The sequence below is a fragment of the Schistocerca serialis genome, chromosome 5 (assembly GCF_023864345.2).
Source record: "Schistocerca serialis cubense isolate TAMUIC-IGC-003099 chromosome 5, iqSchSeri2.2, whole genome shotgun sequence".
NCBI lineage: Eukaryota > Metazoa > Arthropoda > Insecta > Orthoptera > Acrididae > Schistocerca > Schistocerca serialis.
In genome coordinates this window covers 684,430,460-684,455,670 of record NC_064642.1, presented here as the reverse complement: position 1 = coordinate 684,455,670, position 25,211 = coordinate 684,430,460, and the positions used below count along the sequence as shown (strand labels likewise).

Below are 25,211 nucleotides of genomic sequence, written 5' to 3'. Positions count from 1 at the left end.
GTAAAGACAGCAGCAATTAAAAGAGAAAATGTAGCATCAATGGAAACTGCTAGATTTGTTTATAAAGTTTTGGGGGAATGGGATAGAAGGGCACTTGTGGCTATAGTGTCAGAGAGAGAGAGAGAGAGAGAGAGAGAGAGAGAGAGAGAGAGAGAGGAGATATTAACAACGAGTAAACATAATATGAAATCGTTTGCATATTGTGTGGAGGACGGAGGGTGTATTCATGGATGGAGGGGAAGAGAGAGATGTATTTAAAATAACAAAAACTACAGTGACAGAGTCCATCTACGCTGATTAGTTTGTAAGTATCTAGACAGGGTATAAATGAAATCAAAATAGAATATTTAACAAACTGTATATTCAAAAGAAACCCACTTGAATTAAAAAGGCAACTCAAAGGAAAACTAACCCATATTGTATCTTTTCTGTTGCCATGCAATCTTCCACTAGCTCCCAATGACGAAAAAGAAGACATAACAAAACATTTTAAGGACTCTAATATTTTATCCAGAATCCTTCATTATTTTGTACTTCTATCATGCGTCTTGGCATACAATGTATAAGCTGTCGGATGTAACAGCCTCAAGAAGCAACTTCCTCTCAGGCTTCCAGGAGACAGTCCCAAAGAGCGTCCTCAGTAGTTGGTTGGTTTCGTGGCCAGTTCTCTGTTAATGTTCTGGCGACCTCAGCCCACTTGTTTTCCATGGGGTTCATATCAGCCGCCCATGGCAGCCAGTCCATGACGTTGATGCCAATCGTGGAGAGCCGCTGCTGAACAAATGCAGACTTGTGAATGGGAGAATGGTCCTTTTGCAATGTGACGTCCCCTTCTGCGTGCAGCATTCGCACTGACGGAAGCATAACATTTTCCAATATGTGGGCATACTGCACGCTGTCGGGAGTTCCTTCTATTCTGTGAAGAATTCCCATCCCTCTCGCAGAAATCCAACCCCAGCAGGTAACAGATAGTAGGCCACTTCTTCTCGTCGTGGTTACATATTCGCGTCGATGGCAAGTCCCTTGCGGCCTGTAAACGATTCGTGGACCATCGTTACTGGTGGGAAACACCTTCTCATCAGTGAAAATGATGTTGTCCCACGACGCCCTCAGATGGAGCTCCACAAATGCTAGCCGGTATAAAACGTTGTCTTTGCTGAGCTCTTGTTTCACGGCGGATCGTCGTGCATGCAGTCCAGCGTCCCTCAGCCTTCGGTGAATCGTGTCACTGGAGCCGGGGAAGTTGGTCTCCTGCTGCAACTGCTTCGCATTCAGAAAGGGATTTTCTCTGCTCCTAGACACTAGGTCCCTGTCTTCCTGCTGTGAGCTCACTCTTCCTGCCTGAGCCAGCAGCCCTGTTGGTGGTGCCTCTTTCAAGGCAGATCCTCCACCATCTCGTTGCAGTGGTATGTGGTTCGCCATACCGTCTGCCAGCTTCTCTGACGGAACATCTTCCTCCTTCAGTGAGAGCGATGACTCAATCTCGAATAGACTTCTCCCAGTGAGCCATTACGGCAGACAGCCTGATGTGTGTTTCTGCTTGCCGCTCTTATACAGATGCCAGGAGAGGAGGTAAACATATTTATGTCAAACGGAGCGGCAGAGGCAGAGGCAGAGGCATGCGGCGCAGCCATGCTGGCTTGTCCCCGGCTGTTGGCCCACCAACGCCACTGCCAGGTTGCCCACTTCTGTCTTGCCTCAGCCAGCCTGGCTGGCTGGCTGGCTGGCTGGCTGGCCCGTAGCTCGTGAGCTGCAACCAGTACAGACCCAGGCCGCAAGGCCACCATCACCCCTTGAAGGATCAAAAGTTACACCTAACCTACCCAAGTCTGTAGTATAAACTAATGCAGCTACAGCTATTATGCTATAACATGTGCAGGCACGCCTACAGTTGACGACTCATTCAAATATTTGACGAACAATACTTTCAAAAATACATTCATGTTAAACACAGCTACCACAAAATATTTCACCTAGCTAGCAATAGCATGACACAGGAAACTATTCTTTCTTGTAAGCACTCTGCATTAGATGTAGCCTTAAGAAAACGTGTATTCAACCACGACAATTAAGCAGAATGTAAAAGTAAGCAGGTTAGGCGGCAGCTTCTCCAAATAATAGTATATACATAGTATATAATACACGTTTTGTGCACTTATAACATGTACTCAGTGCTGCACAACGGAAATTACTTTCTGCTGAGGCACTTCATTTACATCTCAATGATACATGACTACTAGAGAACATTGCTCTTTATGGCAGTCAATCCACTCGTAAATTAACACCATGATATCACAGATATTAGGCAACACGTTACTAGGGATGAGAAAGGCCTTAAGGTTTGCAACTAAACATACTAATCCTAGCTACTACTGAATAAGAATTTGATTATTAATGTGTCTTCATAACCATGTGTGCGGCATTCGACACTCAGTCAGCACAGACGTTTTCGTTGCCTTATTTCTAGTTAAATGTGCACACATCTCGCTAACAGTGGACCAACATTGGACATTCCTCATCTGTTCCTGGTTACACAACGATGGCGGTAGGCACTGGGTTCGAATCCCGGTCAGGCAATACAACTTCAGTCGTCATTTAAGGTTCCAACCTAACTACAGGTGACAAATTGTGATATCTACATTCTGATTTTACGTACTTATTCAACAATCTGATTAGGTGCTGGGTTCACATCCTTCTCACCAGCATTACATGATGGCATTTCAATTTTAAACATGTGCACCCTTTCTTCCTTGACAATGCAACAATATACAACAACTTTCGAGGTTAATTACAAAGAAGGTAATTGTCATGTTAGGGTTCATGGTTTCATACAAACATTATCGTCATTTACATTCAAGTTGAGAATTGATAACTGATACTGGTGCAAACGTCAATATCTGACGTCTCTTTCTGCCTAGTGATCGAGTCTCGATAAGGCACAAAGCTTTGCTTGGTTAACAATGGCTTTACGTTCTTGGTTTGCATCCGGATCCAGAACGAAGATGTTGGTCATGTCATTTAAAGTACAACTTTGTGTACAAGTAACTGTTGATGAGTAATGTGAACAATGATATTACTTGTGATTCGCTGTTAATGTTGTGATTTCCGCAGAGTGCTTGCCGCCATTGATCACGATTTCTTTTAACTGCTTAGTATTACATAAAGTTGATGCAAAACCACTCCCCGTTGAACACTGAATGATGTTCAGCATGTGTTGGGTAAACCTTTTAGACAGCAAAGAACTTGTTTCCAATTGCCATACAACTTTATAAATCCTTATACTGTCTCAAATATTTAATTGTGCCTAAGGATTACTGAACGATTTATGTTACAAAATTAGTTGTCCCACAATGTTTAAAATGTCACTTATTGTAATTAAGTTTAGTTTACAAACATTAAGGACTGTCTGATCTCTTCTGTACTATCGTGATGTTACTTTACATCTGGACGGACTGTCATAAAGACCGGTGTTCTCTAGTAGTCTCTAGCGGTACCCATTGTGTATCTTACAACAACTGTACTGTGGAGGGTTGCGACGATGTGCAACACGTATATGCTATGTTGGTTGCATACATTCAGGTGCAGCCTACACGATGGAATTCAGGCGTGATCCACTTTTTTTGCTGTCAAGTGTACATCTTGTAATGATAAATACATTTTCAGTACCACTGCACAGTCAATATAAGCAGATTATTTCATTTTTTGTGTTTAACTGAAAGATCAGCATTCAAATGTTCAGATATTATGATAGATAAATAAAAATAATTAAATTCATATGCACACAGATTCCAAATCGAAAAACAATGAAAGGAAGAAAATATGAGAGCAAATCACAAAGTTAAAATGATGATTGAAATAATGTTACAAAGAATTAGAAATAAAAACAGTTATGTTTAAACCACTTAATTTAATAAAAATTACAATCAAAGTAATTTGGATAAAGATGAAAAATAATAAATTTCACACCACTTGAGGAGATTTGAACCCACAACTTTCTACGTTTGGGGAATAACTTTAACCACAACACTACACTGCCAAACTGCTTACCTCTACTATGTTTGAAGCTCTAGAGCAGCAAGTGAAATTACAATTTATTTTTCCATTCACTACCTGCAAATGAGGGCCAACCACTGTGAATGGCTGCAGAGTGTGATACCTGGGACCCCAACCTACATCACTAAAAATCGATTCCACCCCTGGGGATCTGTCCTTGTGAGTGGGAATGCCTTGTCCACAATGTGGATGAGGCCACCTGATATGTGGAAGAGGCCACCTGAGGTGGAAAAGCCCAACAATGGCGAGGGAAAAGCCAAACATGGCGAAGAAAAGATCACCACACGCAAAACTTGTGAGCAACCACTTGGAAAGCCTTCTAAGGAGGAGGGGGAGGGAGAGGGAGGGAGAGAGAGAGGGAGAGGGAGAGGGAGAGGGAGAGGGAGAGGGAGAGGGAGAGGGAGAGGGAGAGGGAGTGGGAGAGGGAGAGGGAGAGGGAGCAGAGGATCCTAGCAAGCCACGGCCCCACCCCCCAGCCTCCCCTTCCCAACAGACAACCATCACATCAACAATTAGTCATCAATACCTTTTAGTCGAAGGGCTGGCAGCAAAGTTTCATATGAAATTCTTGATTTTCTGCATTAGAAGCCAATTCCCAAGAGAGGCTTCAAGAAAATCTCCCCCAGAGAACTAGCAGGAATAGCAACAAATTGCTTAATCTGTGCCACCCCAAGTCCAGGAGGGGCAAACGAATTTCAGCATCAGTTACCTACAGAGTATTAAATAAACTATCAAAAGACTTTTCTCTCATTATAGAAGGTGTTTATCATGTACTGCTGGAGCAAGGAAGTGTTCCGAGCAACTGGAGAAAGGAATGAGTCAATCTTGTTTTCAATACAGACAGATCTACAAAATTATAGGCCTCCACAACTGACACGAATATGCTGTAGAATTATGGAACAGGTTTTGTGCTCAAGTATCATGTCCTGTTTGGGGAATGAAACCCACCTCTGCACGAATATACTTGTTTTCTGCAAAAAGAAACCTAGCATCACTATATGCTCAACATACTCTGTTAGTCCAAAAGATTAAGAGGATCAGAAATAACAGTACCTCTGTTGATGCTATGTTTCTTTACTTCTGGAAGGCATTCTATGAAGTTCTGTACTGTGGATAAAATCTGAGTTTATGGATCACTAGACCAGCTTCTAATACTCCTGTTAATACATATCAATAAAACAAATATTGCATTAGACTAACTTGGGAGTGCTCTATTGAATGGGCACGCAAATTTCTGATATAAAAATAATTTTGTTTGTAATGGGAAACAAACAGGTGCTTTCTGCTGATGTCTGACTGTTACCATAAATAGATATAATATACTGCATATAAATAGAAGGGACAAAACAGATGCATAGATAATGATAGAAACACTGCAAAATTGCAGCTAAAACTGGATCACAAATACCATATGAGACAACTGAATACATTGAACATAAGCACAACAGAGAAAAATATACACAAATACATGCAATTACAACATGAAACATCAAAAGATTTGGTAAGTTTTATGGAGAATGGATACAATCAAATGGATTAGATAACAGCTCAAGCAAAGAATGATTAAAGAAAATGTGATTAGCATACAAACTCACCTAAAACCAACATAATGAAAGAAGAGTATCATTCAAGGCAAGAAATTAAACACTAAGCAATAGCAATTAAAGTGGAAGCACTACACAGATGTAAATAAATGAGGTGAGCAAGAAGACCTGAAAAAGAAAGAAAGAGGAAATACACAAGAAGAGCTGGAAAAGAAAGAAAGGGAAATACTCAGGAAAATTTTAGTACCACAAAAGAACAAAGCTGACAGATGGATAAGGAGAAATGAAGGTTTATACAGAAATATCAATGTGAAAATAGACACAATAAGGAAGAGGAGATTAAAGTTTCGTGGTCATATTCACAGAATTAATGACAATGAGCTAACCTAGAAAATTTTCAGCTTCATTTCCAAATTCAAAATACTCTGCAGGATGGCTGGAAGAGATTAGGAATTTGAGAAGACTTAACAACATAGAAGACACCATGCAGACGAAATATCGTATTCATGATCCATGGAACTAGTATTAATCTAATCTAATCTAATCTAATCTAATCTAATCTACACCATGCAGACAAGCAAACTTTCAGACTACTGATAAATAACCAAAAATTTCCTACTCGTAACCACAACCTAGGAGAGATATGTCAAATGCATGTAGCTCACTTTCAATATTTTGACACACACTAATTTGTAACTCACAATAATTTGAAATGTTTTCCTGGTCCCTTGAAAAATGCTTGCTAATTGAAAAAAAAAAAATTAATGTGTCATGGGGTAATGTAAACATAATGACCACTATGTGCATCCACCAGGTGGCACTGTGGAGTTGACTGGATTATCATTTTGCATATAGCATATAATATGGAGTCATAATTCCACAGAATTGCTAATGTAAATAAAAATGGTTCTTAATGCTTTTAAAGCATAAGGTACAGTGTTATTCTGTAGGTTACGTAACAAGGCAGTTCTCCAAGTGGTAACATCATGATTTTGAAATATTTTCCTATCAAATTCTGTTCATCCTATTTTTAGCGCTCTTGGCTCATGAAGTTTTCTTCAATTATCACTGATGAAAGTGGCATCTTTTCAAATTTAGTTCCTGCAAAATCACAGTCCCTTAAAGGAGTAAAATCCCATGGAGATAAAAAAGTAAAGAAAGGATGACGACACTATTGTGTGTAAATATTGATGGAAGTGAAAAGTTGCCTTTACTAATAATAGAAATATTTAAAATTCCCTGGTATTTCAAAAACATAAAAAAATACTTTGTATTTAGGAATACAACAACACAGTCTGGATGAAGTCAGACATTATTGCGAGATTTTTCAGGTGTTTAGATGCCAAGACGGATGCAGCAGGAAGGCGAATTGCACTCATTATTGACTAACGCCCTGCGAGCCAATGAAACATATTTTATGAGGAATCTCAGTGATGTGTTCTTTCCTCCAAACAGCCCAAGTCATGTGCAGTCTCTAGACCTGGACATAATACACTCAAAGGCAAACACAGAGTAACAGTTGTGCAAAAGTCAATTTCATTCTTTGAGAGGAAGGACATGACGAGACTCAGCATTCTAGAGGCTGTGTGTACATTTGTTGCTGCCTGGAATTCTGTAATACAACATACTATGTTAAATTGTTGAGTACATCAGTTACCATTGAAAAAGACATTCTTCCAGGACAAGAATGGAGTAGAATCCCTGATTTTTCTAACAATGTGACATTCCAGAACTTTCTTTGTTGTGATGATGGCATCCTGACCTTCACATCCGATATATAATGCAAGTGAAATGTGTGAAATGTTCATGAAGGAAGACAGAGGCAGGAGCTAGTGGTGACTGATGATGATGAAAAGGATGCTGCTGAACCAAGTTTTGCCACTGCTGTGCACATAATTGATACTGTGGTTCATTGAACCCTCTGCCATGCACTTTATTGTGAATAACAGAGTAATGATGTAGATGTAGATGTCAGAAATATCCTTTCCTCTTTTAATGTAGCTGAATAAATTCTAACCCATATTAACCAACTGGAGTGACAACTTCTTTCACTACAATTTGCTAGAAGGGCAAAACAAATAAGTATTCATGATTTTTTTTTTGAAGGATGTATTTTTTGAAAAGTAAAACAATTATATATGCACTGCATTTAAATTTGTAGCATAGGATATTTGTAATTTTGTAATTAAATAGCACTTATATAACCTAAAGATGCTTGATATATGATTCTGGATTACTCCTTCCACATACTCTGGGAAGAATCTCACTTAGGGGAAACCTGTATATAAGGAAAACATATTTTAGTCCCAAGAGACCCATTAAAAAGGGAATTTTACCATATTTGTTACCCTCCTAAATGGCCAACTTATTCTGCCTGTTTGTACTGATGCTTTTGGACTTAATTTTCATATTTATGGGGATAAAAAACACACTGTATATTAGTTAACTTCCTACTTTTTGGTAGTGTATACTGCTGTCTACATTTGTATTTGTTGTTCCTCTTTCATCTTTAACTGATCTGATAATGGTCATTATGAGCTGAAATTGATTGTCCGAGTACAATATTGAGTGATCATAGACTGGAAATAAAGAAATAAAATCATGTACCTCCTGGACACTGTGTGTGTTTGTAGCTCAATGATTACTATGTTGAAATAAGGGATTGAGCATTATACAGAGACTTAAATGATGATGTTTGGTATAAAGGTGTAAAAAAGTGTGTTTATTACCTCAAAGACACTGATATTTAAAGTTTCATAAGACATTGCAAATACACTAATCAGAACGTGCAAAAACAACATAACAGAAAACTACTTAAAAAGAGAAAGTACACAAAAAATATCTTCAAAAATGCATAAAAAGCTACCAAAAGTAAATATTTTTAAAAATGGCTATTAGAGACAGCCTTTTGGTCTTGCTTATAGTTTGATCCCAACATATTTGGGAGGATCAGTATGTGATGTAAAATTTTACTCAATGCTTAACATTTTCACTGTTACTGCACAAAATAAAGGGCCATTTCACACCAAGCCATGGAACCTTGTATGTAAATGTGTGGCAATACTGACCCTACGACTTATCTTAGAAGGTAGATTAAGGAAAGGCAAACCTATGCTTCTAGCATTTGTAGACTTAGAGAAAGCTTTTGACAATGTTGAGTGGAATATTCTCTTTCAAATTCTGAAGGTGGCAGAGGTCAAATACAGAGAATGAAAGGCTACTTACAATTTGTAGAGAAACCAGATGTCAGTTATAAGAGTCAAGAGGCATGAAAGAGAAGCAGTGGTTGGGAAGGGAGTGAGACAGGGTTCTAGCCTATCTCCGATGTTATTCAATCTGTATATTGAGCAAACAGTAAAGGAAACAAAAGAAAAATTTGGAATAGGGATTAAAATCTATGGAGAAGAAATTAAAACTTTGAGGTTTGCCAATGACACTGTAATTCTATAAGAGACAGCAAAGGACCTGGAAGAGCAGTTCAACAGAATGGACACTGTCTTGAAAGGAGATATAAGATGAACATCAACAAAAGCAAAATGGGGATAATGGAATGTAGTCAAATTAAATCGGGTGGTGCTGAGGGAATCAGATTAGGAAATGAGACAGTTAAAGTACTAGATGAGTTTTGCTATTTGGAGAGCAAAATAACTGATGATGGTAGAGAGGATATAAAATGTAGACTGGCAATGGTAAGGAAAGCGTTTCTGAAGAAGAGAAATTTGCTAACGTTGAGTATAGATTTAAGTGTCAGGAAGTTTTTTCTGAAAGTATTGGTATGGAGTGTAGCCATGTATGGAAGTGAAACATGGATGATAAATAGTTTAGACAAGAAGACAATAGAGTTCAATACTCTAAGCAGATTCAGAAGGATGTAGGTTGCAGTAGGTACTTCAGGATGAAGAAGCTAGCACAGGATATGGTAGCACGGAGAGCTGCACCAAACCAGTTACTGGACTGAAGACAAAAACAACACCATATGTAAACAGGATCCACTCTTGTAAAATGAGGTGTAGAGTTGTCTGCACACAAAAAGTATTGCATGTTGGTGAGTCCTTTTGAGAGAGAAGAAAACTGTGTGTCATTAGACAGTGCGCTATTTGGAAGCCTATTAATAAACCATTGTTCTTCTGAGTGCTTGGAAAGCATCCTACCATTGCCAATTGAACATTTTACTGGCCACATCCCATCAGCCCTGCTTGGTATAAGCAATGGATAAGTTGCTGTATCCTCAGGAAACTGGCATCGAGGAAGAAAAAATCATTAGTATATCTCACCTGCTCAAGTGATTTCAAGATTGAATGTACTTGCATTTATTACACAATGAAATATCAGTTGCATTTTAACTGCCACACAGGAAAAAAAATCACTTGCTATCAATGTGCTGTGAATAAATGGGGGGCATAGTTTAAGTGGGTGTCAGAATATGATCAAGATTTTGCAATGCTGAAAAAGCAGCTTCCATCAGCACCCTTCCTTGCAATCTACACATTGACTGAAAGCGTGGTCTTAGTAAATGATATATTGACATGCAGGTTGTTCAGAACATCATTAACAAATGCCTGCCAGGAGCAGAAAGATTTAAATGACTCAGAAGAGAGAAGGAACATCTGAAATCAGTAGGGTTGAACAAGATCTACAGATCATTGCACCCCTTACTTGGTTTCATAATTTGTTTGCCTATCATCATTGAAGAAACGATACCATGCCAGCAGTAAAAAAAATGTATTTCAAGGAAGACACAAAAACTTTCTGAAATGGGTTAGAAGTTTAATAGAAGTGCAAAATTTTCATGATAGCACTAAAATAGAGTTTTGTATTATATTACAGCATTAATCACATAAATAGCTTTTTAGAATACTTAGTTATGTTAGATATACTGTATTGCTGATACTATTCTCTTTTAATTTTTGTGGGTACTCACCAGTGAAAGTGTCTTGCACAATATCTTGGTTTTTACAGTTCTTATACTGAGGAAAATGCATCTCTCTAAATCATATTGGGAATTATAGCTTCACACATGTTGAATACAGCCTCATACAAGTTATTTGCCAGCTACTAATACAGACATTCTCACAAACAGATGCACATTAAGTCCAGGTTGTGCCAGATCATCATCATCATCATCATCATAGGCTGAATGCTATGTTAGAAATAACCATGTTGAGCCTGAGTCATCAATTATGCAGACAAGAAGACACCAAGTAATATTCAAATAGTCATTTCTATAATATCTAAGAAGCCATAACAGGAGTTCAATGTATGTGGCATATAAAGAGTAGCAGTTTCTTATACACAAGCATTCGGTTGAGATTCTTCCGCATACCCAGGTAAGCTAAATATATAATTCTTCAGGCTTTCCCGACAATCTGATGACATGTTGAATAATTGGGATCTCTGCCAGATGTTCGCGTTGTTCTCGCATGATATTTCGATAGTGTAACTTGCTGTCTTCTTCAGGTGCTACCCGAGAATAGTCTTTGGGAGGATGGAGTCCAGTATTTATGCCTGGATGGTGCTGGGCACTCGGTAATCAGTCTGCACTGCATTGAGTGTTCTGTTCATGGTCCATGCAAAAGTGCTCAGCAGGTGCGACTCCAATGGTCCTCTCTGGCCACTGGTGTTCCGACTGTCATCCGCGCCTGGCTCGGCAGTCCTCTGGAGTTGCAGTCGTCATCTGAGGTGTGTCAAATCTGACCTGTAATGTCTGGTGCTCTGTCTTCTCATGGCTATTTTCTCGGTCTGCACTTCCAATAAGATCAACTGTGGTACTTGTGTGAAGAGAGAGACCATGTCGAAACCGGCCATGATGTCAGAGTCCACAATGTGTAGATGCCTCTTCCGTTGCAGGAAGTCCTCCAAGTTCCGAATGTGGTGTGCACATCTGCCCACATGTGGTGCCAGCAACTTCTTCAGATATTTTGCAGTCGGGTGCTGATATTGCTAACAATAGGTCGAAGCGGAACGCCATTTTTGTGAACTTTGGGGAGTCCGTAAAGTCTGGATTGTATGGGTGCTTTGGTACAAAGCTTCTTGATGACTTGTTCAGGCAGGCCCGTCTCCTTCAGCAGAGCCCTGGTCTTTTTGTCCACTTTGCGATCCTCCAGAAGTTGTTGAACCTTTCCGTCATACCCTGTCTTAATCAGGCATGTACTAACTTCGAAGTTATTCCTAGATGGAGGTCAATTTTACGAGCAAATGGAAGGTGCGGTGATGGGCAGCCTTCTATCACTAGTGGTAACCAACCTATTTATGGAAAAGTTTGAAGAAGAGGTACTTACATCAGACACGTATCAACCCAATTGCTTTTTCAGGTATGTGGATGATACCTTTGTCATCTGGCCCAATGATAGGGAGAAGCTAGATGATTTTCTGGAACATCTGAATTCACACCACCCGAATATAAAATTCACGACGAAACTGGAGAAGGATGGACACTCCCATTTCTGTATTTACTAGCAAAGAGGAAGGCAGATGGCCAATTTGGGCATAGTGTGTACCACAAGCCTAGTCACACTGACTTATATCTGCAAGCTGATAGCTGCCACCATCTGGCATAGAATAACAGAGTGCTCAAAACTCTTAGTCCACAGGGCACATTCTCTGTCAGATTCCAACAGCTTGGCGACAGAAATAGAACAGTTACAATCGGTGTTCAGCAAGAATAGGTTCTAGAATGAAGGCTTTCACAATCAAATGACATAGCTGCTGGTAAACCGTTTGGGATGTGAAGTCATGATCCAGCCTCTGAGGATGTCCAGCACCGTACTGTCAGGAAAGAAGAGTTTCCTGGACCACAAACCCACATCCCGAGAAGTTTACCAGCTGCTAAAAATGGGTTTTCCTCTAGAGACATCAAGAAGGCCCTTCGACCTACCAGTCAACCTGAGGATCCAGACAAGGAATCAAAGGAGGCAAAGAAGATGGCATAGTAGGCATATGCTGGACTGATCTCTGCCAAAATCAGCAGAATTCTCATGAAACATGACATCAAGAGCATATTTTGCCCACCCACTAAAACTGGGATAATGTGGGGGAATATAAAGGATGACCCAGGCCTATGCAAGTTAGGTATCTACAACATCAAAGGCCAATGAAGGATGTCATACATCGGCCAGACCAACAGGATTGTGGGCGTCAGGTGTAAAGAATACCAGCGGCACATCAGACTCAGAAAGGCAACAAAATCAGCCATAGCAGAACACTGTCTAGAACTTGGTCACTCAATGAACTACAATGACAACAAGATTATCACACAGAATGCAAGACACTGGAGCAGTGCCATAAAAGAATCCACAGAGATAAAGGTCATAGAGAATCTCATCAACCATGACACTGGATACCAGCTCAGCATTGCCTAGGATCCGGCTCCTGAGTTTCTGAAAACTCAACGTAGGACACTTCGAGATTTCGCAAGAAACAAAGAGCAGACCGAAAAAACAGCCATGAGACAGAGCACACACATTACAGGTTGGATTTGAAACACCTCAGATAACGACCACAGCCTGAGAGGATGGCTGAGCTGGTCGCAAATGGCACTCAGAACACCGGTGACCAGAGAAGACTATTGGAGTCACACCTAGCAGGTGCGGATCGCAGACGGAGCACTTGATGCAGCGCAGACTGCTTACAGAGCACCCAGCACCATCCACGCTTAAATAGTGGACTTGATAAACCCAAGGACATTCTCAGGTAGCATCCAAAGAAGACTGCAAGTCCAGGAGGGTGCAGTGTTGAGTGCCACTTTTAATCCAATTACAGCATCCAATCCAAGGTGACCTCAACCCATGTGATTGTCGACATACTTTCTCAACTTCCCATTGGTACCAATATGGATTCTGACTGACACGAAGGGTCTGTTTCCAGACTGTCTCGCTTTTCAATTACTGATACCTACACCACATAGAAGTAGCCAAAGATCTGCTCCCAAACAAGATTGCATTATAAATCGTATGAGTATAGTCCCAATATATTTTATCCTCAACTGAACTGACTGCAAAACTGCAGTATTACCCTCTAATATCTTAAAACACTGATCAGTGATGTTGTGCTTTACAGTGCTGAACATACAGAGCACAGAGGGCTCATCTCTTCCACTTTGCCTCTCTCACCTCCCATGTGGGCATTAATGCTGCTTTCCCATGCTTATGTGGTATAACAGAATGAAAGCCCTGGTTAGGCACCAGGCATACGGACCAAGGATGGATGCCGAGTTCGAATGTCTCTTCAGGACATGTCTGTAGTGGCCAACGCAACAGGCAGTGCCCGACAGCCATCCTTACTATGGTCCACCCATAACAGACTACACCTTAGCTCAGACCCATTTCTCAAAACAATGCAGCTTGTCACAGTGAAAGGGGTGTGCCTGACTGTCAACATCATCATGGACAAGTGCCCGTTGCAACACTAGGTATATTCCTGCAGCTTACATGAGGATTAGTATGGCTTGGTCACATCAACTGCTTTAGTGTCACTGAAGCTCCCTTGCTGGATTGTAAAGATGAAAAAAACATGGCACACACCTTTCTGTTTGACAACTCACAGTTGGTCAGGAGCGACTTTTACTGCAGTTACACTACACAGTAGGAATGAGAACAAACATATGTCCTTTTATGGTAGAGAGGTGCAAGAGGATACTGCATCTCAGTAATACTTAAGGACAAAACAACAGAGTCACTAATCATCGTGGGTACATTCCATCTTCAGAAGCCACTTCACGGGCCATGAACAGTATGCATTACTTTTCCGGCACACACTTGTGGTAAGATCTCACAACCAAATACATACGCACGGGTCATTATACTCTTTACATGCAATAAACACTCACCTACTATATTTTGCAGGCATTTGAATTCCTGGATATTACTTGGTGTCTTGCTGTTTGCATAACTAACTATGGACTCAGTCTCAACATGCATATTTTTAATGCAGTGTTCAGACTATGACGATAATGTGGTAAAACTTGGACTTTGTGTGTATCTATTTGTGTGAATATCTGCATTAGCACTTGGCAAGTAATCTCTGTGAGGGTCCATTCAACACTTGTGACACTGTAATTCCCAAAATTATCTAGACTCGTGTATTTTCCTCAGTCTGAGAACTGTAAAAACAAGATATTACACAGAACACTTGCCCAAAGAGTACCCACAATAATTAAAATAGAACATTATTTACAGTACAGTATATGTAACATAAGTAAGTCTTCTGAAAAGCCTTTTCTTTGGTTAATGCTGTAATAGAATGCAACACACTGTTTTAATGCTACGATGAAAATTTTGTACCTTTACAAAGCATTTAAGAAGGCTTTTTTTTATTGTTTTTTGCTGCTTACAAAGTATAATTTCTTTAATGACACTATTGTAAACAAAATGTTAAACCAAGTAATGGTTGCACTGATCCCTGTATCTTGTTCACACCGCCTGATTTCAGATCTTCTATCCCTCTTTTCATTTAGTTAACTCTTTCTCCTCCACATTTGCAATAAACAAAAGCTTGATAGTCCTGAATCATTGTTCTCTACACTAGTTCTTCAATCTCAGGATGGGTATACGATACATACTTCAGAAGTGAGCTTATAGAAATTATATTACTTAGTGTGCCCCCCATGTGATTTCATTTTTTAATAGTGTTGTGAACAAGGATTTCAAAGAACTATCATGCTGTGAATAATTAATATCCACACACACACACACACACACACACACACACACACACACACACACACACACACACACACACAGAGAGAGAGAGAGAGAGAGAGAGAGAGAGAGAGAGAGAGAGAGAGAGAGAGTATTCCTTATTACACTGAACTTAGCATACTTAAACAGTGTGAATAGTTTGGTCACCTTTGTAAGCATACAGCCCTCTCATTTTGTCCTCCTGTTTTCTCCATATGAGAACATCATCTTCTTCAATGAATGGCAACCAATCAGATCGTACTGCAAATGGGAGCGCACAGATTTGAGATACTCAGTCAGTATGATAGGACTTTAAGCAAACAAATTATGAATTCTTGCAAAAAATTATAAATATTTTAATAAAAATGTATATGATCAAAATCTGTATAATTTGGAACTTCTAGCAATCATATGTTTGTTCTTCACAGCCAGAAATTAAAACTATGATGGGAGATACAGGAGATGAAAAAAATGTGGAAAAATTAAAAAAAAAATCTAAGATAATCAATGACAGGAAGACTAATAATGTAAAAAAAGGAAGTGGAATTGAATGTTCTACGCAAAAAAAAAGACTGAGTGTGCTATGAAAGTACTGGGAAACAGAAAAAGTGGAAATTTGAGAGGAGAATGAATGTGTTATATTGGTATGAGGGTGGTTCAAATGAAAACCTTAAAAGCTTCATAAAATTTTGAAAAGTTGTGTGATGGGGTTGGTAGGTGACAGTATTGTTCTTTGAGATTCAGAAAGTGACCAACAGTTGACAAAGTGATGCTACAGTGCTGGGAAGGCAGCAGCATCCACAATAAGATGGCTAACCCGCTGTCAACAGGCACCACAATTCAACAGTGATCTGTGATGCATTTTTTGTGTGGTGAAGGTGTCCAACCAACTGAAATTCATTGCAGAATGACAATGCAGTATGGTGATTTGTGATTGTTGCTGTAGCAAGTGTACAAATGGTGTAACTCCTGTGGAGGATTCCCGAAGAACAGTGCAGGCTCACTGCTTAGCGGCAGACGAGAACATTGCATTAGTAAAGGAGAACGGAAGCATAACACTGAATGAAATAGTTACAATTTTGAAGATTAGTATTGGTTCAGTGCAGAATATTGTTCACAATGCACTGTACCTCAATAAGGTGTCTCCAAGATGGATGAAACATCAATGGACTGCCGAATTGACAGACAGTTGTGTTGCTATCAGTGAAGAACTTTTGTATCATTTCCACCTCAAAGGTCACGAATTTTTAAAAAAAATTGTTACAGGTGATGAGACTTGGGTCAAGCAAGGAATGATGCTACATCTCACTGCCATAAGCAAAAAAATTCCACATTCAACCATCTGATGGGAAAGTCATACTGATTCTGGTTTGGGATGCAAGTGGAGTAATTTTGGAGCATTACATGGATAGGAGAGTGATGGTAACCAGGACTACTTATTCAGACATGCTGAAAAATCAACTCTGCCATGCAGCAAGGAGTAAACAACAAAGGCTTCTGACTTCTTCCAAAGCAGTGAAATACATATATTCAATGTCAGAGACTATGTCAAAAATAATATGCACAATTTTTGTTTATTGTTATATTGAAAAATATTATAGCATTTTTAAAGTTTCCATTTGACTCACCCTGGTAAATACTGTATATCAGCCACAAATGAAACAGTTAGTGAAGGCAGAACAGTAAAATTGCAATGAGGAATAGGAATAACAAAAAGTACACACATACGGTTATTATCAGTGGAAGGGAAACTAAAAGAAGAGAAAAATGGGAGTAAGGGTAAGAGTAAGAGTAGGAGGAGGAGGAGGAGGAGGAGGGAAACGAAAATGAGAAATTTTGATCAACACAAAGCTACATATTATATCAGATAGTACAGATGAAAGGAAAGCATACAATGGGGAACAATAGATTACAAAAAGATAGTGAAAGGAGAATGTGTAGATGCATGGGAAACAGCTGTAAAAGCAGTGACAGAGATACATTCGGAACAATATAATTATTGCATCAGTGGATATATTGAAGTGGAGTGTTAGCAGCTGCTCAGGGCAGAACAAGAGGAGATTAATAACAGTGGCTTCTGGTATTTCAAATTATGTATAACTCATCTTTTGTGGAGTTATGTAGTAATGAGAACCATCTTCAGGTCATCACATATTTTTAATTTATGAAAAAATTACAGTATCTCTATTTCAAGATTGGAAAGTATTCATGATGAAAGCGCCCTTTTATTATAGGGTGCTTCAATACAGTTTTGAAGCACTAAACACCTCAACTGAGTGGAGAGAATCTGAAGGAACTTAGATTAGGTCATTACTCGCTATTACATAGTATGGGTCTGGGCCAATGCAGTAATGGAGAAAATGACAATGCACATCACATATTCAGGCACTCAAAAATTTTGGAATATATCTCCATATAAGAGTTAAAGAACATGTTTTATTATTATTATTATTATTATTAAAGATTTGAGTACTTCTACTGTTGTAATTCTTTTTAGGATTGCATGACAGAGTGGCCACTGGGACCCATACAAAAATACACTGGTGTCCAAAATTAAAGCAACAAACTGCTATTTCCACCTTCTGTGTCTAATTCATGATATAATCATACACACCATAACAGATGATGTTAAACCACAATCACTGTGTACACAATGTGCAGAATGGCACAGAGAAGACGCCTTCAGACTCTCTGCTATGGAGAGCCATATGAAGAATGGAAGCAGGGGAGTCGCAAACTGATGTGACCTGATAGCTTAATGTGAATTATTCTGTTGTTTCTCGGATAGGGCGACAGTTTATAGAGACTGAAACTGTATCCCGGAGACCAGGACAGGACTGACCACATGTGACACCAGAAAGAGTGGATCGTTATTTGGCTGTAAGGGCATGACAGTACTGCCTTCATAGTGCACTGCAACTGACATCTGACCTCGCAGCATCCCCTGGACATGTTATATTGAGGCAAACAGTGTATAGAAGGCTTCAGCAGAGCTGCATTTACTGTCGGAGACCTGTTGTCTGTTTATCTGAGGCGTGTATTCCCAGAAGGGAACATCTAGAGTGGAGCCGTCAACAAGCCACCTGGATGGTCGAATGGTGGGCCAATGTTCCTTTCACAGATGAGTCCTGATTTAGCCTGGGGAGTGATTCTCAACAGATTTACACCTAGAGGGCATGTAGAACATGATTTTGGGACCCAAACATTGCAGAAAGAGACTGATATGGAGGAGTATTCATAATGGTGAGGGTAGCAATTATATTGATCATTTGAACACCTCTTCATCAAATTGTATGCATGAATCAGCAAGATTTAACTGCTGTCAGGTACTGTGAGGAGATATTGGGGTCTCATGCACAGTTGTTGTGAGGTACTGTGGGCCCAGACTTGGTATTGATGGATGATAATGCTCAACCTCTTAGAAAACGGGTGGTTGATGTTTTTTTGGAAATGGAAGATATTGCACACATGGCATGGCCTGCTCACTCTCCCGATTTGAATCCCATAGAGCATGTCTGGGATGCACTAGGGAGACAGGTTGCATCACATCAGCATCCACCAACCACTCTCCAAGACTTGTGAGCAGCTCTGCAGGAAGAATGGGCATTATTGCTTCAATATGAGAATGATGACATCATTGTCAGGCCTGAATTGGTGCCAAAGGTGGTCACACATTAACGAGTTGTCAGAATACGTGTGCAAATCCATTAAGTTGGAAAAAAACAAAGAACATTTTTATCTACTGTTATGCACATTGCAGTGGATTACGTTCTGAATTCTTTACATTGTTTCTACTTTATTATCACCTATTTATACTGTTTTGTGGTAAAATAAAGCAACCTTAATTTTGGACACCACTGTAGTTACAGAGTATCACAGCAAAGAAATTACATTAAAATAAACTCACCAGAAAAACACAGTACTAATAAAATAGCAAAATACTTAAATATGTAAGTGCACCAAAAAATGCTCAAAAATCTGTAAAGAGATGTGAAAATAATTGTAAAACATGTTTGTTATAGTCATCTAGCATACCACATCAACTGCTCCTTCCCATCACCTTGGGGAGTAGCTGGGAGCAGACATAAACACGTAATAGCTATTTCAGACCTTATTTAACTTAAGAGGGCAGACCTCACTCTGACCATGGGCTGCTGACTCACCAGTAAACTGGTGCATTGCTTCAAAATGTGGCGTAATGATAATGACGTCTCTATGTCACATGCAGCACACAACTGTAGGCTCTCAAGACATCATATATGATATATGTGGCTAGGTACAGGGCAAATACAGTGTAGTCCCCCCCCCCCCCCCCTGCACTCTCCCCAATCCCCTGCCATCAGTTAAATCTTCAAATAAATGCATTGCTAATGTATGAAGTTACAAAACTCCATTTCTTAAATTAATCCTGAAGTATTGCTTGTCTTAGATTTTGGGAGACCTCCTGGAAGTCCACAGAGGCAGACAGCTCTGCCCTTGGGCATGATCTGGAATCCAGCTCACACAAAATGCCATTAAGTTTGATTACTCACTGATTCCAAATGTCTTTGTTATGTTTGGGGAATCAGAGAATGCCATTTCCACAAGTGTGCTCTCAACAAAGTGGAAAAATGGCGACTGTGAATAAGACAAGAACCAATATGTACACCACATCATCATAAGGAATTACCACTGAATTGGTTAGTGGTGGCTCATCAGGAAAGAGGTCAAGTATGCTGCAGGTTCTGCAGACACTTATGGCCAGCCATATCCCTTCCTGGTGAACAGCATCTATGATCTTCACACATGTAGGTGTTACTGATCCATACACATGGCACACATATTCCACCTGGGACCAAACAAAAGCCTTGTAAAAGGTTGGGATCCTCATCCTTTCCCTTAGCTCACAATGGAGTCCCTCAGCTGGGAAAAAAAGGAATGAATATGTTTCAAGCATGACAGAAATCAAAACACACATATTTCTCTGTTGAGAACTGATAATCAGTGTTCTGTGTCCTTTGTTCTGACCTATCAGTCATCATCTCCAGCTGGTATAATGCTGTTACAATAGTAAAGGTGGAACAAAAATAAGGATATTATTAAAATACACCTACGAGTGAATTAATGTTACCGATAGCAATAACAACAGCATCAATTGCAGTGCTGAGGACACAATTTTTGAGACATAATTTTTGTGTTTGAATTGGTCTAACAGAGCTTTCTCCTGCTCCATTTCTCCAAATGTCATATTAGGAAAACACTATAGGACTTATGCCTCAGGTGATATTGTAGGCCTTCTCAAGATTGAAAAAGACCACAGTGAGGTGGTGTGTGAGAGTGAGTGAGTGAGAGTGTGTGTGTGTGTGTGTGTGTGTGTGTGTGTGTATGTGTGTGTGTGTGTGTAGTAAGGATTGTTGAGTAGGCATGTCAAACAGAGTCATGTTTCTTGTTACAAGGTATTCTCTGAATTAAATACTGAAAACAACTTGATAAACCACAAAAAGCAATGGTTCACCATCTGCCCCAGGGTCTTAGTTAAACAGCTAGTTATGACAACATTACTATTCCCACTCAGGCAAGTCTGGTCCTTCCTGGTTTGACAAGGGATATTAGTATTGCATCCTTTCAAAAGTTGGAAAAGGCTTCAGTGTCTCAAATTTGATTGAACAGGGTGCGGAGGATTTGTTCAGCTATCTCTGTTGGTGCCGCAATGTGTTTTGTCATGACGGGCCATTGTGCAACAGTCTTATCAATGCTGAATGCTGAAAGCTGAATTCAGCGCCCACAACACCCTGTTTCAGTGACGACTTGCTGGTGATGGAAAGCTGAACACTCTGGAATTTAGGAATTCACACCATTATTTCCTTTTTCTCTCCTTACTAACTCAGCAGCATCTGGTCTTTTTGTCCTTAAAGACTGCAAGGTTACCTCTAGTTGGTCAGCATTTAAATCACTGCACAGCCTCATGAGATAAGACTGTATATTTATTTGAAGACTACAGTTGTTTATTATGGGTTATCCTATTGAAAGGGGTATGTCCTTACTTTCCTCAGATCTAGTTGGGCTTACCCAATTGGGTATACAGGGACCTTCAGTTTGATATGGAATCCAAACTACAGTGCAACTTAGTATATTTCACATATAAAAATTATAGGGTTTAGCATCTCAAACTCAGCAAAAGATGAAGTTGTGATTGTGAAAAAATTAGTAAAATATTAAGATCTGGATCAACCCAATGCAATTCACAAGAAGGTTACAATGCACACGACACATTTTGAGAGGCTCTCCCACATGGTAAAATGTACAAGAATCTTTCAAAAATGTTAATACTTTAACAACATAAAAAACTGTAAACGATGAGACTAAACAGTTTCATCTTTCTTTACATTTTCTGCTGGCAATGTTGAAACCCACATGCTAAATTTTATTCTGTAGATCTTCTTTTTCCATTGGCTGGAACAACCTCCTAATATTGCAATCACAAAATGTAGGCGGATGAGCCAAATTTTATTAACAGAAGCAATAAGAGACAGACAGAATCTTATGACCAACTGAGGATTGAACCTCTGGATTTGTAGAATGACAAATCATGCAACAGCCACATGCCTCTTACAATAGCAGAGTGGCACTTACCATTTCAATGTAGGTCAGGTCTGCAGACTTTGGAATGGACGTATAATGGTCTGGCGTAGCAATTCATACGTTCCCGGACGCTCTTTGAACAACCAAATGCAACCAAATGTCTGCACAATTTCCAGCTAGCTTCACTGACAATCCATTTTTGTGGCTTCCTTTGAGTACTACTCTGTCTGTTAGCTGTGCAAATGCCAGGAAAGGACACACTAGTGCAAATTGGTGATCACTTCTGACTGAACAGAGTCAGTGAGGGCTGGAGAATATATTAAGAGACTGGTGATGAAGAAATTCTCCTCAGTAGTGCAGAAGTGAGCCTTCTACCTCATCTTCAGATTACAGAATTCGTAAGTTTTTCAACATAACCTGGGATCATGGGGTTGCAAAGCATCATAACACCTTGTGCTTTAAAATCCCTGCAAAGGTGAAATGAAAGAAGAGCTTTTGTGATGAGGTTGATAAGAGTCTTGTAATTTAGATCATCATTAGGGAACAAATATAGAGAACATATGTTACCCTTTGCAGAGCATACACAATTACAGAAGCTACTCAGAAGCTAGTGCTGAGAGGAAGAGGCAAGGATGATACTCATAATACGATACTATAGTTCAACCATCTTCAACTCTCTCCCTACTGTCATCATTATGTGACTAATGGTGAAATCCATTAGCATTGTGTCACATACAAGATTTGTTGCCTAATCAACTACAACTTAATGAATCACTTTCACAGGCAATTATAATCAGAAAACTGTTTCCCACAATACCTGAAGCTGCCCTGCGTACAAAGAAACCCTCCGAATTCGACCGTCTCGGGCAATTTGGACTATCTTGAACCGCATCCGAACGGGCCATGAACAATGTGCAGACACACTCTACAAGAGCGGCAAATCACCACCACTGTGTGACTGTGGTGCGGAATGACAAGACAGTTGCTCATGTTGTATCGACATGTCCCACACGTACCTACAAGGGTCCTTTTGAAGATTTCTTCACAGTGACGAGTGATGTTATAAAATACATAAATGACCTTCATATCCATCCATAGCTGTTGTTATTTTTATTATTTTATGCTGGAGAGCTGTGCTTAAATGTTGATGTGTAGTAATTTGTAATCTTTGTACATGTATTGCCATTGCCATGCTATAAATAAAACAATCAGAGCAATACTTTCTTCGCCCATTCTAGTAGCAGTATTAAGTTAACAATCACAGCTCACAGGGGGGGGGGGGGGGGGGGCACGTGATAAAGTGGTTTAAGTATTGTGTGGTAGCATTTTGTGCATTCAAAATTATCAGGTACAAGTAGGTTAATTGGAGCCATGTTGATGGAGTCACATACTCTACTTCCTAGAATACTAATGTCGTCTCACAGAGACATGAAGTGTCTGCCCAACACAAGTAAAAGAAACAACATCCGCAGTCTTAACAGCCTAACAATGCAAAGAAAACTGTACAAAGAAAAGTAGTATGTTGACAAATACAGTGGTAATACAACAGGAAGAAGACCTCAAACAACAATTTGTAAAATATGGCACCTGTCACATGTTCATAAGCTATAATGTTGCATGTGAAGAGGGTGTGAAAAAGCTGTTCAGACACACTGCAATGACAGTGGATACAAAATATGTTTTGTGAGTTCTGTATTTTAGGAAAAAATTGTTAGAAAACTACAGAGTACTGTTTTCAATGAGCCATTTTTTTTATTTGGCTCCAATTTCCACATTGATAAACTCATTTTTTGTGTCTAAGGTACTCAGAGTGACTCCATTTATTTGCAAACACTGTACCATATTTTGCTGTAATGAAAATCTTGGATATTTCAACTCTGACAAAAGAGATCAATGTAGTAAATATGGTGGAAATATGAATTTCTTAGAAGCACATACATTACAGCATCTCAATTTTCATATTCCATCATCAGTAGTTTCTCTTTATCCCCTATTCCCCCGCAGCATGTAACAACCAACAACAATTAAAAAGAAAAAATCCTTTCAAAACACTGTTGAGTACTCAAAAAGAGAGATGGATGGTCCAGTACTTATTTGCAGGAGGTGCAATTCCTCAAACATCTGGTAGAAAAGTCATAAAAAGATATAACAGTCCACTAAGCTTTCAGAACTACAGATTCCCTCTTCAGCGAGGGGGAAAAATAATGACTGGAACAAACTGATAGGGAGGGGAGAGAGTGGGGAGGGGGGAAGTGAGGTCATTCACTAAAAGCAACACATATTTATGAAGAGGAAATCAGGCAAAAATGAAGTACTGTGTTCCAGTGTTTGGAGTACTTATCAACTTGACATGACAACAAACTTTGAACAATTTCAGAAACTTGCATCAAATTGACATGACAACAGACATCGAACAATTTCAGAGACATGGTGCTAGAATCATAACAGGTCGGTATAACTCTGTAACAACATGAGCCTAGGGAGATGGGCTTGAGGGGCGAGGAGGAAATTATTGACTAATGTCCCATCGACATCGAGGTCATTAGAAGTAGAGCACAAACTCTGATTAGGGAAGTATGCAGAAGGAGAGTGTCTGTGCCCTTTTGAAGGAATCATCCAGGCATTTGCCTTAAGCAATTAAGGGAACTCACAGAAAACCTAAATCAGGATGGCCAGATGCAGGTTTGAACCATTGTTCTACCGAAAGGGAGTCCAGTGTGCTAATCACTGCGCTACTCTGCTCAGTATGGGCTCAATGTCGTCGAGCAGGCCACTTACAATAATAGGCTGACCTAGTGTTGTGCCCTGGTACTCACCGAGCACTGGCATCTGCCTGCTGGTCAGTGGCCATACAGATACTATAAACGGCGATAGTTTGACATGTGACATATGTGACTTCTGTAGCAGCAACACCATAAAAAATCCATTCTGGTGGAAATAAATACTAGCCACCTAGCCAGCCTGGGCACTTTTAAAGCAGCAAGTCATCTAGTCATCAACTAGAATAGTATCAGCATCCACCATGAGGACACTGCTGCTCTACTGTCATCTGGACAGGACCACCTAAGGGGTTCAGAAGCAACCTGATGGGCCGAGGGTCGAACCGAAGCCCTTCTAGTCACCAAGCCACTGGGGTGCTTGCCAGTGCCAGTTGCCATCAACCAGCTGCCAGTCTATCTGGACATCTGTGATCGTCACTTGCCACGGTGAAGCAGCCATCATCATGCCGGACTCAGTGGGCTGCATCAGCCCACCAAATCAACCCTTATGTTAATCAGCTATGGTTGGGACAGTTGACTATGCAAGATCATGCCACACCTGGGCCACATTTAGTGTAACAATGGGCGCAGTCTTCTACAATGCTTTGCTACTGCGAACT

At 39.9% G+C, this 25,211-nt stretch overlaps 1 protein-coding gene across 2 annotated transcripts in view; it reads right to left on the bottom strand.

The window, feature by feature from the left end:
* Window positions 1-25,211, bottom strand: part of LOC126482271 (stAR-related lipid transfer protein 7, mitochondrial) — a 113,368-nt gene that overhangs the window by 52,507 nt on the left and 35,650 nt on the right. The window contains exon 3 of one of the 2 annotated variants that reach the window (XM_050106257.1): window positions 15,440-15,532. The exons of the other annotated variant lie outside the window; for it this stretch is intronic. Coding sequence (XP_049962214.1) covers window positions 15,440-15,532 — 93 coding nt within the window. The remainder of the gene's footprint in view (window positions 1-15,439; window positions 15,533-25,211) is intronic. 2 annotated transcript variants of the gene reach the window in all.